This window comes from Loxodonta africana, chromosome 11, assembly GCF_030014295.1.
Source record: "Loxodonta africana isolate mLoxAfr1 chromosome 11, mLoxAfr1.hap2, whole genome shotgun sequence".
Taxonomy (NCBI): Eukaryota; Metazoa; Chordata; class Mammalia; order Proboscidea; family Elephantidae; genus Loxodonta; species Loxodonta africana.
In genome coordinates this window covers 77,431,743-77,444,826 of record NC_087352.1, presented here as the reverse complement: position 1 = coordinate 77,444,826, position 13,084 = coordinate 77,431,743, and the positions used below count along the sequence as shown (strand labels likewise).

The window sequence follows — 13,084 nt, the reverse complement described above, 5'->3', positions numbered from 1 at the left end:
AGATGGTTAAATTCTTGGTGTAAGATAGAATTTTATGTTTAAATTTATCTAATTTAATACCATAAACACATTTGAGGTGCCTAACCATTGCTGTATCATTGTCAGGAGTATAATGGTTTTTATTATTATTTTCCCAAAACCGTCTTGAGAATGTTTTACAGTGTTGTGTTTGAAGGCTTTTGGATTTTAAATGCAACTTTCTGGATCTTTTTTAACTTTGGATTCTTTAGTAATGAAGTCAGCCAAAATAAATGTAAAATCATTAAAATTGAGTTGCTCAGAATGACCAGGTTCCATTGGGAAACTGAAACACCATTTGATAAAACTCTTATGTATTAACTACCATCCCATTAAGGGAATTCCACTATGGGAACCAGGTGATTAAAGGGTTAAATGAACCCAGTTAAGCACCGTCCACACTTTTTACTTGCTCACCACAAGTTAGCTTTCTTCCATTGCAAAGGTAGTGAGGTGTGACACCTGTCCCTCACTTACCTCCTATGCTATTTCTGTACCACAAAGAGGTTCTTTTCTGCCAACTAAACAGCTTCTCTTCAAAGTGGCACTCTTTGTTCTCTTGAAGAAAAATAGTACAACTGTAATACCAGGAACCATTGATACAGAATCCAATGTTATTGATTTTTCTTTGAAAATTTTCTTTGTTTCAAGTCAAGTGTGTGCTATCCGATAACCAGAGTATAATACAAGAAGCTCAGAAAACAAAAAGGGAAGGAGAGGCTAAATGGCCATGTCCAATACGCTATATAAACTTAGACTTTACCTCAAAAGATTCGTACTGCTCACGATCCACAGGACGAGTACAATACAGGTTTCCAGTGTCTCTCTCTACGTAAAATAAATTTATAGGTTCTCGGTCAACTCCAGGCCCTCTTATGGAGTAGTACACATTGTAGTTTTGTGCCGTGTCAGACTGAACCTAGAAAGTAGAGATACACATAAGAGACAAATTTTATATTTCACCAGAACTTTCATTTTTATATCTATGTCATCATATTGCTGTATATTATTCCAATGAATAATTCATGGAACATACCTCCTCTTTAATTTACAATTATGTATAAATAAAAAGCAGCAACATAATAATGAAGGCTAATGATTTAGAAATTTAAAGAGCAAGCATGAGGGAAATAATGTAGCAGCATCTTAGTTTTCCAGAGTAACTGAGGAATACTTTCAAGGCCAAATGACGTGTACATGACCTAAACATTTTTAGACGATGACACTTTCTTGTCTTATAAAGCAAAGTATTCTGAACATGAAAAAGGTTTTTTTTTTTTTTTTTAAATCTTGGTTTTTAAAAGAACTGAATTTTTAATATATGTGCCATAATACTTCAGACATTGGGTTTAAAGCGTACAGACCATAGGCCATAACCTTGGAAAATGCCTTCCTTAATTAGTTTCTGTTACTTGTCAGTGTCTTCCTTGTGAAAGAAGCTGAGTGGGGGAAAAAAAAGTATGAGTGAGGGTGGAACTGGCATAATATCCTGACAGGTGTGAAATTCCGGTCTTTAATTTCAAAAGCAATTTTCTTCCAAGCTGTTTTCATTCCCTCAGTAAGATCTTGACTATCTTTCTATCAGTATGGCTAGCACAATTGTTTTTTAACAATTTTTTTCTCAACTTTAATATGTTCTTCTCTCATCTTTATTAAATCTGTTGGTGGGATATAAAAGAGGATTTTCTCTTACTATTTCAAGAACTGAAGGAAAAGTAATCCAAGTCATAAACTGAATGGTAGCAACCACTGACAGTGAAGGAAGGCAAGACTGGCTGGAGTTTCTATCAAAAGTTAAAAAAGAGAGAGAAAAGGTAGATCCAATATGATTTGAGAAGTGGACTTGGGAATAAGTAACAGAAGGTTGTCTGTGTCTTTCTCCTTCATGGCATTTGGCTTTTTATCAGCAACTGTCATCCTTTATTATGGAATTTTTTTTTGCATTTTCTAGCTATGCCCCGGCTCTCTGATACCTTTTCTGATATGAAGATTCATTAAATCCTGTAGTTTTCAGTTTTATAAATGACACTTGCATAACTAAAACTTGGTAAAAAAGGTAAAGTAGATGTAAATATATATATTTACACACATATATTAAAACATATGGTACACATCTCATCCACTCAGTTATCCTCACACAACTATTTTTTAAATAACTGCATGCTCAGTGTCCAAAAAAGAAAAAAAAGATAGAAACCATAGACTTCCATAACAGAAGGAAAGTAAAATGTACCTGTTGGAGAAAAAGTGGGAAAGGACCCAAGGAATTCTCTTGCATTGAGCAAGGAATAGGAGCCCATCTTCTCTTGGCACGTCTGAGAATTTTTTCTTTAGAATGCCTTTTCTTAAGCGCCTCAATTTAGAAGACAGAAAAAAATGATAAAGTCAATGATTATTTATTTTATTCTCAAACATTAGAACTTTGATACATCTTCTTCCTCCCATGAGAATTAGCTGGGGAAGTATAAGACAATGGTAGGGCTTGAAAATCAAACAAAACATCAACACTGCAAAAAAAAAAAGATAATGAAGAATGATAACTGCCTGTTTCACAGCAAGCCTTTCGAGAAAATAACTTGGTGGTAATACGGTAGAGAGAGAAATGGAATTGGAAGCTTAGAAGAGAAACTTTAGACAATAATTGTGAAGCACTGTTTCCCTATTGCCATGCAGTAACATGGGAGGAGAGATACGCAATGAAGTAAGCAGAGAACGTACACTTCTAAATTTAGCACAAGCATCTCCCACTCACCAGCAACTAGGCAGAGCCAGGGAACCAACAGAGAGGTCTGTGTCAGAATGAGGAGAGAAACATGGTGACAACTTTCAACGGCTGAATAGGAGTCATTTTCATCCTGGGTGCCACAATACAATAAACACCCAGGGGGGCCAAACCTCAACATAAAGTCATCTCTTTTCTAAGACTACAAATTGTGCTAAGATGGATTAAACCTCCAGAGATAAAAAGCTTCAAAACTGGCTGTTGGGCATTCATTCTACCATGAATATCAAGAAATGATTCTTTGTGTCTAATCTCATATTCTTATGCTGTAGCTTATGGCAATTCCTCTTTTTTATGTCCTTAATGACAAGGAGTAACCACCCATAACGACCTGTGTTGCACAACCCTTCTCTGTTCAAACACAGTTCAGTTGTCTCATGGTTTCATTCTCCTTCAAGCTAAATTATCCCACACCTCTTCTGATTCCACATCTTCCCTCATACTGTTAGTTACACTCAAAAAAAATACATCATGACACTTCGCTTACAGTCTGGTGTACCTTTGTTTGATGCTCTAAAACCACAACCATTTTCTTCTCTTGGTTTTCAGCGTTGGAAAGAACTATGGTAAAATTTCTCTTCTCTGAGGACAAGTGTACAGCATTTGTTGTGTAAACTGAGCCATCTTCTAAAACTCGGAAATCGGGATCACTTGAGTGAATCAGGTTTGCAGATCTAAAGCACTCCTTCAGGTTAACTGTAGAAAATACACGTAGCATTCATTTGTAAGTTAGAACATAAAAATATATAGTTTTTCAGTAATCTATGCATTGGGGAGAGCTAAAAACTTAAAAATTAATTACGCTGCATCTTGCAAATTTTGTGTTTTTAAAAGACGTACATATCTGTACAGCTAATTAAGTTGTGCTTAAACACACACATCACTTCTAATACCTATTTAACATCCCTTTAAGGAAGAGGTGTTTGTCCTGAGATACAGGCATCTTAACTCCAGTGCATGAATATATAACACTGAAAAAAAAAAGTCTTCTTTATTAAATAAGCTATAAGCCAAAAAAATAATAATAATAACCCATAGGACAGAGTAGAACTGGATTTCCAAGAAGCGGCTGGTGGATTTGAACTGCCAAGCTCTTAGCCACTATGCCACAAAAAAAAAAAAAAACTCATTGTCATTGAGTCAATTCTGATTCATGGCAACCCTACAGGACAGAGCAGAACTATCCCATGGGATTTCCAAGGAGTGGCTGGTAGAATCAAACTGCCTACCTTTGGATTAGCAGCTGACCTCTTATCCACTGTGCCACCTGGGCTCCAAAATAAGCTAGAGAGTAACACATAAAACACTACTAAACTCCTGACATCTATTGTTAAACAGTCATTATTTTCTCACTGGTTCAACGTTTTCTCACACAGTTGAGTTATATAAAAACATGAATTTATAAAGGGCAATATGTAGAAAAAATGTCAGTAAGATGCCAAAATATAATTCAAAAATAATACCTTTAAACTCAAGAAATAGTTTCAATACTATTCCTCAATTTCATAGAAACATTTTATAATATATCCAATATCCTTCAGCTAATATAAATAGTAATATTTTGTAATAATATTTTATTAACATTTGAGTTACTCAAGCTAAATCTTTTTATCTATTTCACAGAGTAATGTTTTCAACCAAGAGTAATGTTCCTTTCATTGGAGGGATACCACCTGTATTAAAAATTATAATGAACTACATCAGTTTTCACTTTTGGTTCCATTACAGTTATCTTTCAACAGTTACACATTTCAGGAGTTTCTTACCTCTACCAATAAATTTTTCAGCATCTAGTTTGGAAGGAACATGAAGTGTAAATTTTTTGCAGGCATCACAGGCAAGTGTTAAGATCTAAAAAATAAAATAGATACTATATATAAAAATACCCTTTAATGTTTGCCTATCATTTATATAATTAGCAAATTAAGCATATACTGGAGTAAAAAATCAGAAAAACCTTTATGGAGGGGAAAAATAAAACAGTAAACTCCCTCCTTCACAAATCATCAGAGCTCACAGAATTACTTACCCTGGTAAGCTGTGTTTCCTATTTTGTAAGATGCAGTTAATAATAACTTCATTGACTAACTTACTGGGTACCCACCAAAACCCACTGCCGTCGAGTCATTCAGACTCATAGCAACCCTATAGGACAGAGTAGAACTGCCCCATAGAGTTTCCAAAGAGCGCCTGGCGGATTCGAACTTCGGACCCTTTGGTTAGCAGCTGCAGCACTTAACCACTATGCCACCAGGGTTTCCCTTACTGGGTACAGTGAGGATCAGATAACAACCTATGTAAGAGAGTGCTGAGAACCATTAGGAAAACAGGATAGGCATGTAAACAGGAAAAGAATACAAAAGCAAGTTTAATGAGCCAGCAACATCAATAAATTTTCAATTGCTACAACAACAACAATGAACTATGGTATGAAATTAAGAATACACTAAACAAAAACCAATGCATTTAGAGAGGATTATTTTATGGCCATGGAATAGTTTAGGGAGCCCTGGTAGTGACATGGTTAAAGCGCTCGACTTCTAACCAAAAGGTCGGCGAGTTCTTAAGGATTTACAGCCTTAAGGGTTTAGCCTTGGAAGCCCTACAGTGCAGTTCCACTCTGTGCTATATCACCATGAGTCGGAATCGACGCCATGGCAATGGGTTTGGTTTGGTTTTTCTTATGGAATAATTTGGAGAGTATTTATATTTACCTTACTCAAACAAGCACATAACTTTGAAATATGAACTTTTCAAGGTACATCTCATAAATTAGTTTAGAAAATAATTCATTTAAAATTTTTTAAAATGATTTAGTGATTTATGGTGAACCAATTCCAATATAATATATATTTGAACACACTGAAATTTAGTTCTGTTCTCTCTGAAACTGTACCATGGATGCTTCTGAAAGATTCATATCCGTTTTCCCATAATTTTGCAAAGGTCTTTGACCAAAAGCAAGATGGCTAACTCTAGCATTTATATTATTTTTTACATAGTCTATAAATGTAAATTGAAATAAACAAAATTTAGATGAAAATTTTTATTTCAAGTATAAAGAACCTTTAATAATTTAAATTATATAGGAAGGATCAGGCAAGGGAGAAATTTATCTTATTTGAAAATTAGGGATTGATACACTGAAGAGACTGTATTTGAATTAGAAATTGAAAGCTGAGAAGGCTTTTCACTGGCTGCATAGTCTAGTGAGAATCGGAGTGGAATCAGATGGCTGTGAGGATTCCAGTTCCAGGTGATTAGGAAAATATATCTCCTTAATTCAATCAACAAATATTTACTGGTTGCTTGCTAGGTGCTAGGGAGTGTTTGAGGCTATAAACCAAAATCAAACCTGCTGCCGTCGAGTCAATTCCCACTCACAGACACCCTGTAGGACAGAGTAGAACTATCCAACAGGGTTTCCAAGGAGCAGTAGTGGATTTGAACTACCATCCTTTTGATTTAGCAGCCGTAGCTCTTAACCACTATGCCAACAGCCTTCCCCATTTGGGGCTATAGCAGTGAACAAAGCAATTCCTTTACCTTCACAGAGATTATTTTAAAATGGGGGAGAAAAAATAAACAAATGCATGCACAAATGTCACGTAATACCAAAGCAGAGAGAGGAAAATGTTACGAGAAAAAGAAAACAGGGAGAGAGGGTAACAAAGGGAAGACCAGAGCTTGAATGAAGAGAGGAAGCAAACCAATCCTTTGATTGGCGGAAGAGTCTTCTAGGGGGTGTAAAAACCAGGACACAGGCCCTGGGAGGGAATTTTGCCTGGTGTGTTGTTGGAGGAACCACAAGCAAGCATCGTGAGGGAAGAGGGAGATATGAGACGACATCAAAGGGACGGTCAAACATATCATACATGGTCTAAAATGCCGTAGTAAGGAGTACGTATAATATTCTGAGTGCAAAGAAAAGCAACAAAAGGTTTAGGAGCTCCAGAGTGTTATAACCTGTGGAGCATTTACACAGGATCACTGTGGAGACTAGGTGGAGGATAGGCTACAAGGGAGCAATAGTAGAAGCAAAAAGACCAATTGGAAGGCTACTTCAGGATCTAAGAGAGGGATAATGGTGACTTGGACTAGGGTAATAGCAGTGGAGAGGTGAGAAACAGCTGGATTAAGAAAATACTTTGGATATCATTATCCTGGACATCCATTCATCCATGCATCCAATAAATACCTGTTGCTACTTATGTAGCAGGCACAGAACAATAAACAAGATTCTCATGAAACACTCGATCCAGGGGTAGCACATATTTGTAACTTCAATATGAAAGGGCAAGTACTTGGTGCTATGGAAGAGCAGAGCAGGTGGAGCTAGCCTACCTAGTGTAGAAGCCAGGTGAGTCACCTGATGAGTCACTATAAATTAGCCATATCAAAACCAAAAAAACCCCAACCCGTTGCCATCAAGTCGATTCCGACTCATAGTGACCCTATAGGAGTAGAACTGCCCCATAGAGTTTCCAAGGAGCGCCTGGTGGAATCGATCTACCAACCTATTGGTTAGCAGCCATAGCTCTTAACCACTACGCCACCAGGGTTTCCGAGCCATATCAAAGCCGTATTTAAATATTATAAACACAGCGACAACATTCGTGAAGGCCCAGAGGTGACACAGACAGAAGACAGAGATTTGGAATGGATTCAGAGCAGTAGATGTGGAACACATGCTAAACAGCAGTGATAAAGAATAAAACCAAAAACCTGTTTTAAGCCGAGAAACGACGTAAGCAGCTTTATACTTGAGCAATGCAACTCTAGCCAGTGTGGAGAATGGACTGGAGGAAAACGAAATTCCATTTCCAATAATGGCAGGTTACGTCATTCAGACAAACCCCCATCCCACCACTAACTAAAAATGATGTATTTTTTTTTTTAATAATGTCCTAAAACATCAAAGTGGTAACAAAGTAGCAAGGAATTGCTAGGTAAAAACTGGAGCTAAAGCTGGAACACAGACCATAAAGAGGAACCCAGAAACAACTCGTAATCTGAAAAAAGGAGCAAAATCAAAGCACAGGACCTGCCCAAGATCTAAGATCTTCCCCACCTTAATCTGGGACCCCCAAATGCCACACCCTCATTGTAAGGCTAAACCAGAAGTAATCTCGCCCTTGCATATGTAATCCACATTCGTATCACCTTCTTGGTCTAGAAACCTGAAGCCATTAACTAGTTTAAAGAAAGCTAGCATGTAAACAATTCCACAGAGGCTGAAAATCATTCAACCAAATGGAATTTATCCTTTAAAAAAAAAAAAAAGCTTCAAAAAGTAGGAATTGATACTCCCTTAACATGGTTTTCTATGTTATAATCGCAATCCCAATAAGAAAGCACTAGAGGCAGCCCCAGTAAGCTCTGAAGCCAGACAGGCCCTCCAATGTCACCACTTACTATTAGCAATTCATTGAAGGCGTATTAGGCAAAAGATATTATATGCACATGAATTGCTAAGGTAAAATAATCTCTATTTACATTTGATATGAACTGTATACCTGGATAAAAAAAAAAAAAAGCCCAACAAATTACTAAAAAACAATAATTCAGTAAGGTAGCAGAAATAATCATTAAAATACAGAAAGCATTAGTCTCCATGCATAAACAAATCCACTTAGATAATACAATGGAAGGGGAGAAATCATTTTCAAAGGAATAAAAGGTTACAATGCCAACTTGAGAGAAACATGCAAAGCTTATTTAAGGAAAATCTAACATTTCCAAGGGAACAAAAATAGACGTGAACCAAAAGAAAGGCATATCATGATCTTGGAAAAATTCAACAGCATAAAAATATCAATCCTTATTATATCAAACAGCATAAAAAATCAATCCTCATTATGTTACATTATAAAAGTTACATGATCCAACAGATTTTTTTCTGGACCTAGACAAGCTGATTGAAAAGGTCACATGGAAAAACAATTAAGAATAGATAGGAAAATGAAGAGCAACAAAAGCACATTAGCCCTAGCAGATTTTAAAGCATCTTGTGAAAATAATTAAAACAGTATGATATTGGATTATGAATAGACAGAAATATATATATATATATATTTATCTTTATGGAGCTGGAAACCCTGGTGGTGTAGCCGTTAAGTGCTATGGCTGCTAACCAAAAGGTCGGCAGTTCAAATCCACCAGGCACTCCCTGGAAACTCTATGGGGCAGTTCTGCTCTGTCCTACAGGGTTGCTATGAGTCGAAATCAACTCAATAGTAACGGGTTTTTATGGAGAAGGTGCTGGCAGTATCTAGAAAAATTATAGAGGCATTTACATTTTGACCTTGGAATATCACTCCTGGCAATCTATCCTATAAATACACCTGCTAGTATATGAAATGACATATATTCATCATATTATTATTTACTACAACGTTATTTGTAATAACAAAAAGGGTTACCAGAGGTGATGGACAGAAGAAAACAGATGAATGAGATATTTCTGATGGCAGAATTAGTGGGACTTGATGATAGATTGGGGGCGGGATAGTGAGAACAGCGAACAGCCTACAGGCTTCCTGCTTGGGGAACGAGGTCTATGGCGGTGCCATTTATTGAAATAGAGGTCACTATAAGAAAAGCAACACTGTTTGGGAAGATAATAAATACTGTGTGACACACCCCAGTAGATAGATAGATACAAAGGGCCATTGCTCAATGTAGACATCTGGACTAGCAATACAAATATAGGATATGCTGGCATATAAATGACATTTTAAGCTATAAAAGTGGATGAGCTGGCTTAAGGGGTAGGTGAAAAGTTCAGGAGACAGGGCATAGAACAGGTTCCCAAGGAATACCAACATTTAAGAGTACAGGAGGCAGATTCTGAGTGGAGTCAAATTCTGAGTAGTCAGGGAGGTCAAAGGACAATAAACTCACTTCCTTCCAGTTAATTCTGACTCATAGAAACCCCAGAGAGTTTCCAACCCCACAGAGCCACTGGTAGTTTCAAACTGCTGACCTTTTGTTAACAGAAGATGGCTTTAATAAAAGACAATAGCAAGAGTGAATTTCAAAAATAAGGATACAATCTACAAGGTGGAATTATGCAAGAATGAAGTATGAGGTGATGCAATAACAGGAAGTGGGAGGAAGCCGATTTGTGGAATGGTTAAGGATTACCTGGGTGTATGGAAGAGGAAATGTAAAGGGTGTTTTGTCATTTTTTGGTCCCCCCAAAGACATTTTTTTACTTAATAATACCTTACACTTAGTCTTCACACATTTATCACACTTGAGGCTCGCAGCCACAGCAATCATCTGAGGCTGGCAGGACCTTGCACAGGTATGTGTAAGAGAACCAGAACAATTTTGAGGTACTCATGCCAAGCCTTCCAGCTAGAAAATAGCAGAAGGAAGGGAGCAGCCAGGGCCAGTGCCTCTTTTCTTGCTACCTCACTCCTGGTCAATCAAGCTATGTGGCTAAGGAAGACCAAAGAATGAGGATTATTCAACTGCAGTTATTCATTTATACCTGGCCTTTTTGTGGAAGGATTCTGAGGTGATACACTGTAAATTTTGTGCGTAAGTATATGCAGGGCAGAGTCCCTGGGTGGTGCAAAGGGTTAATGCGCTCAGCTAACAACCCAAAGGTTGGCGGTTCCAGTCCACCCAGAGGTACCTCAGAAGAAAGGCCTGGTGACCTAGTTCCGAAAAATCAGCCATTGAAAACTCTGTGGAACAGAGCCTACTCTGACATGCATGGGGTTGCCATGAGTTAAGTTGACTGGAAGTGGCTGGTTTGGTTTGCAGACATAGCACAGTGGTATTTATTGCATGTGGCTAAACACATCTTTTCCTTCAGAGAATAATGGCCAATAGTTTTTAAAGAAATGGTGAATTTACTAGGTGTCTAATTAAAATTCTTCCTTTGTCATCAACAACATGTAGTGACCGTTATTTATTCCAGTCTCCGTTTTCTCAACTGTAAAATATTAACTTGTGCACCTGGCACTTTCTGTGTTAAATGGCGATTTAGTTAACCCCTTGAAGTCTACGAGTCTTTGGGAAAGATATGCTAATAACAGTAACAGTAACAACCACAATTTTAGTCCTTATATTTTTCAAGAATCGAATGTAATATGAAAGCATAGAAAGGGAAATTAGCTGAGTATTTGAGCTTCCCCAGTTTCACCGTTTCCACTTCGCGCTGTCGGACCGCGGCTTCTGCCTCCTCAGTTACCAGTGGCCCGCACCATGTCTTCTGCCCCTCCGTGCGCAGTCCACGCCCTGGACGCACGTACTGCGCCACCTGTTACCCAAACCCCTGTGCTCTCTCCCACTGTCTGTTCCCCAAGCTCTTCCCATCGTCCTTCAGGGTTGACTTGCGCCTCTACGCTTGAGACTCAAGGTGGAAGGACACTATGGAGTTGAGTACGCTTTTGCACCTTGTCGGTTTAACTTCCAGGAAACCCAGGAAGTCCAGTCTGGCAGGGGCTGCTCTCCGCCGTGGGATCCGCACCTTCTCGACCCCCACAGTGATCTCATCTGCCCTGGGTAAACGGCTGTCCCGCCCCAAATAAGGCCACCCCTTTTCGATCCCAGCTCCTGGAACGCGCCGGCCTGCTGGGGTCTTTGCTGTTGTGTTTTAAAGTGTGAAAGAAGCTGGAGGTTGGGGGGGGGGGAGGGGAATGGCTTAAGACCAGAGGGGGAAAAAAAAAATTTTAGGGGGAGAAAAATCCAGATGCCTCCTGGACAAGAGATCAGGACTACGATTTCCCCAAAGATTTAGGAAGCAGGAAACCTCAAAGGCTGACAAACCCTGGGAACGCGCCCGCTATTCTACCGTCAAGCGGAGAGCTTAGACACCGCCAGCCCTCTCTCCACACACAACCCCCAAGAGCAAAAAGGCGCGCAGTCCTCTGTTTCACCTAAGGACACGCACTTTCCGTCCAGTCTGCCCAGCGGCTCCCCTTTCCGTGGCCTGAGCCGAGTACTGAGCCAAAAGTCAGCCTGCAAATTCCTCGGGAATTGGCGAGAGGCGCCAAGGAACAATCCCGGCTCACGCAGCTCCACAGCTCGTACCCAGAGGCCATGGGTTTGGATGGGCGTTTGCAGTTCGTGCCTCTGTCTGCCTGCTCGGATTACATCTACCGGAGACACCCTACTCCTCCCGTCCTAGATCGCGGCGCCCAGGTCCCGGTCCGCTTCCTGTGGCCCTCCCCCACCCCCGATCAACTCATTTCTTCAGCCGTCCCCGAGGTCTTTTAACCCCCAGCTTTGCCCTTCACCCCCACCCCTGCTCCCCAATCTCCCCCCTTCTGTCTACCGAACGCGGTGGCGAGGCGGCGGCTGCGCCGTGTCCCCTCCCCAGGAGCCGGTGACCCCGGCAGCTACTCACCATGAGGGTCAGCAGAAGCTGCCCGCAGAGGGCTCCGCTCGGGGAGCTCCGGGGTCTGGCCGCGGCCATGGGAGAGGGCTGCGGGGCAAGTCGCCGGCCGAGGCTCCCGCAGGCCCGGTGGAGGGCTTGGCGGGGAGAGGTCGCGGCCGCGCGCTGGGCCTGCTGAGGAAGAGGAGTGCGAGGCGAGGAGGTGGAGCGCGGAGAGGCGCTTTTCTTCTGGGTTTCTCTGAGTCTCCTGTGTCTCTCCCAAGGGGCTTTTCCCCTGGCCGAGGGTGGGGCTCGAGACGCGTCTGAAAGGCACTTGAGTGGCCCCTCCTTGGTATTAAGTCTTATTTCTCTAAGAAAGCAACAGGTGGGAACTCCCTCTGGCCGCCACCCTGTTACCTGCGCTAGGTGTTTCTCACCAGCGGACGTCACCTATATTCCCCGTGTCACTCCCCCCGCCTGGCAGGATAGGAGGCGGCCCTGCCCTACAGAAGTCCTGACTGTACAAAGACTCACTCTCCGAGCCTGGCGAGAAGGGGCGCGGGCCCGGCGTGCTCCCCGGCCCGGCTCCGCCCTGCCCGCGCCCTACCGGCTTTGCTAGGGCTGCAGCTGCCGCCTGCCGCGGTACCTGCCCTGGGGTCTGCTACAGACCCCACTGGCCTGCGCGAGAGCTGAGGTTTTCTGTCACAGGTGTCTAGGGCCTACCTGGTAGAGGGTTGATTCCAAGGAGATTGTTTTACACAGCCTTTACTGGGTACTATTAGACATCCTAGTGCAGTTTACAGAGAACTTTAACCTGTGGCATACCTTTCTTTGGGATACTGTTTTTGTTTTTTTAGAGATTTCATGGGCAATGTGAAAATGATACAGGAAGATTACCATAACTTAAGAATAAACTAATTATTTTTTTAAATCAAGGTTATGGGAAAATAATA

At 40.8% G+C, this 13,084-nt stretch overlaps 1 protein-coding gene across 2 annotated transcripts in view; it reads right to left on the bottom strand.

The window, feature by feature from the left end:
* The window catches only part of DSC2 (desmocollin 2), a 34,881-nt gene extending 22,229 nt beyond the window's left edge, over positions 1-12,652 (bottom strand). For both annotated transcript variants that reach the window (XM_003406343.3, XM_010586793.2), the window contains exons 1-5: positions 12,165-12,652; positions 4,567-4,651; positions 3,300-3,496; positions 2,252-2,371; positions 782-937 (exon numbers count right to left, since the gene is read on the bottom strand). In XM_003406343.3, the coding sequence (XP_003406391.2) occupies positions 782-937; positions 2,252-2,371; positions 3,300-3,496; positions 4,567-4,651; positions 12,165-12,233 (627 nt within the window). In that variant the 5' untranslated portion in view covers positions 12,234-12,652. The remainder of the gene's footprint in view (positions 1-781; positions 938-2,251; positions 2,372-3,299; positions 3,497-4,566; positions 4,652-12,164) is intronic.
* Positions 12,653-13,084: the final 432 nt, after the last annotated feature.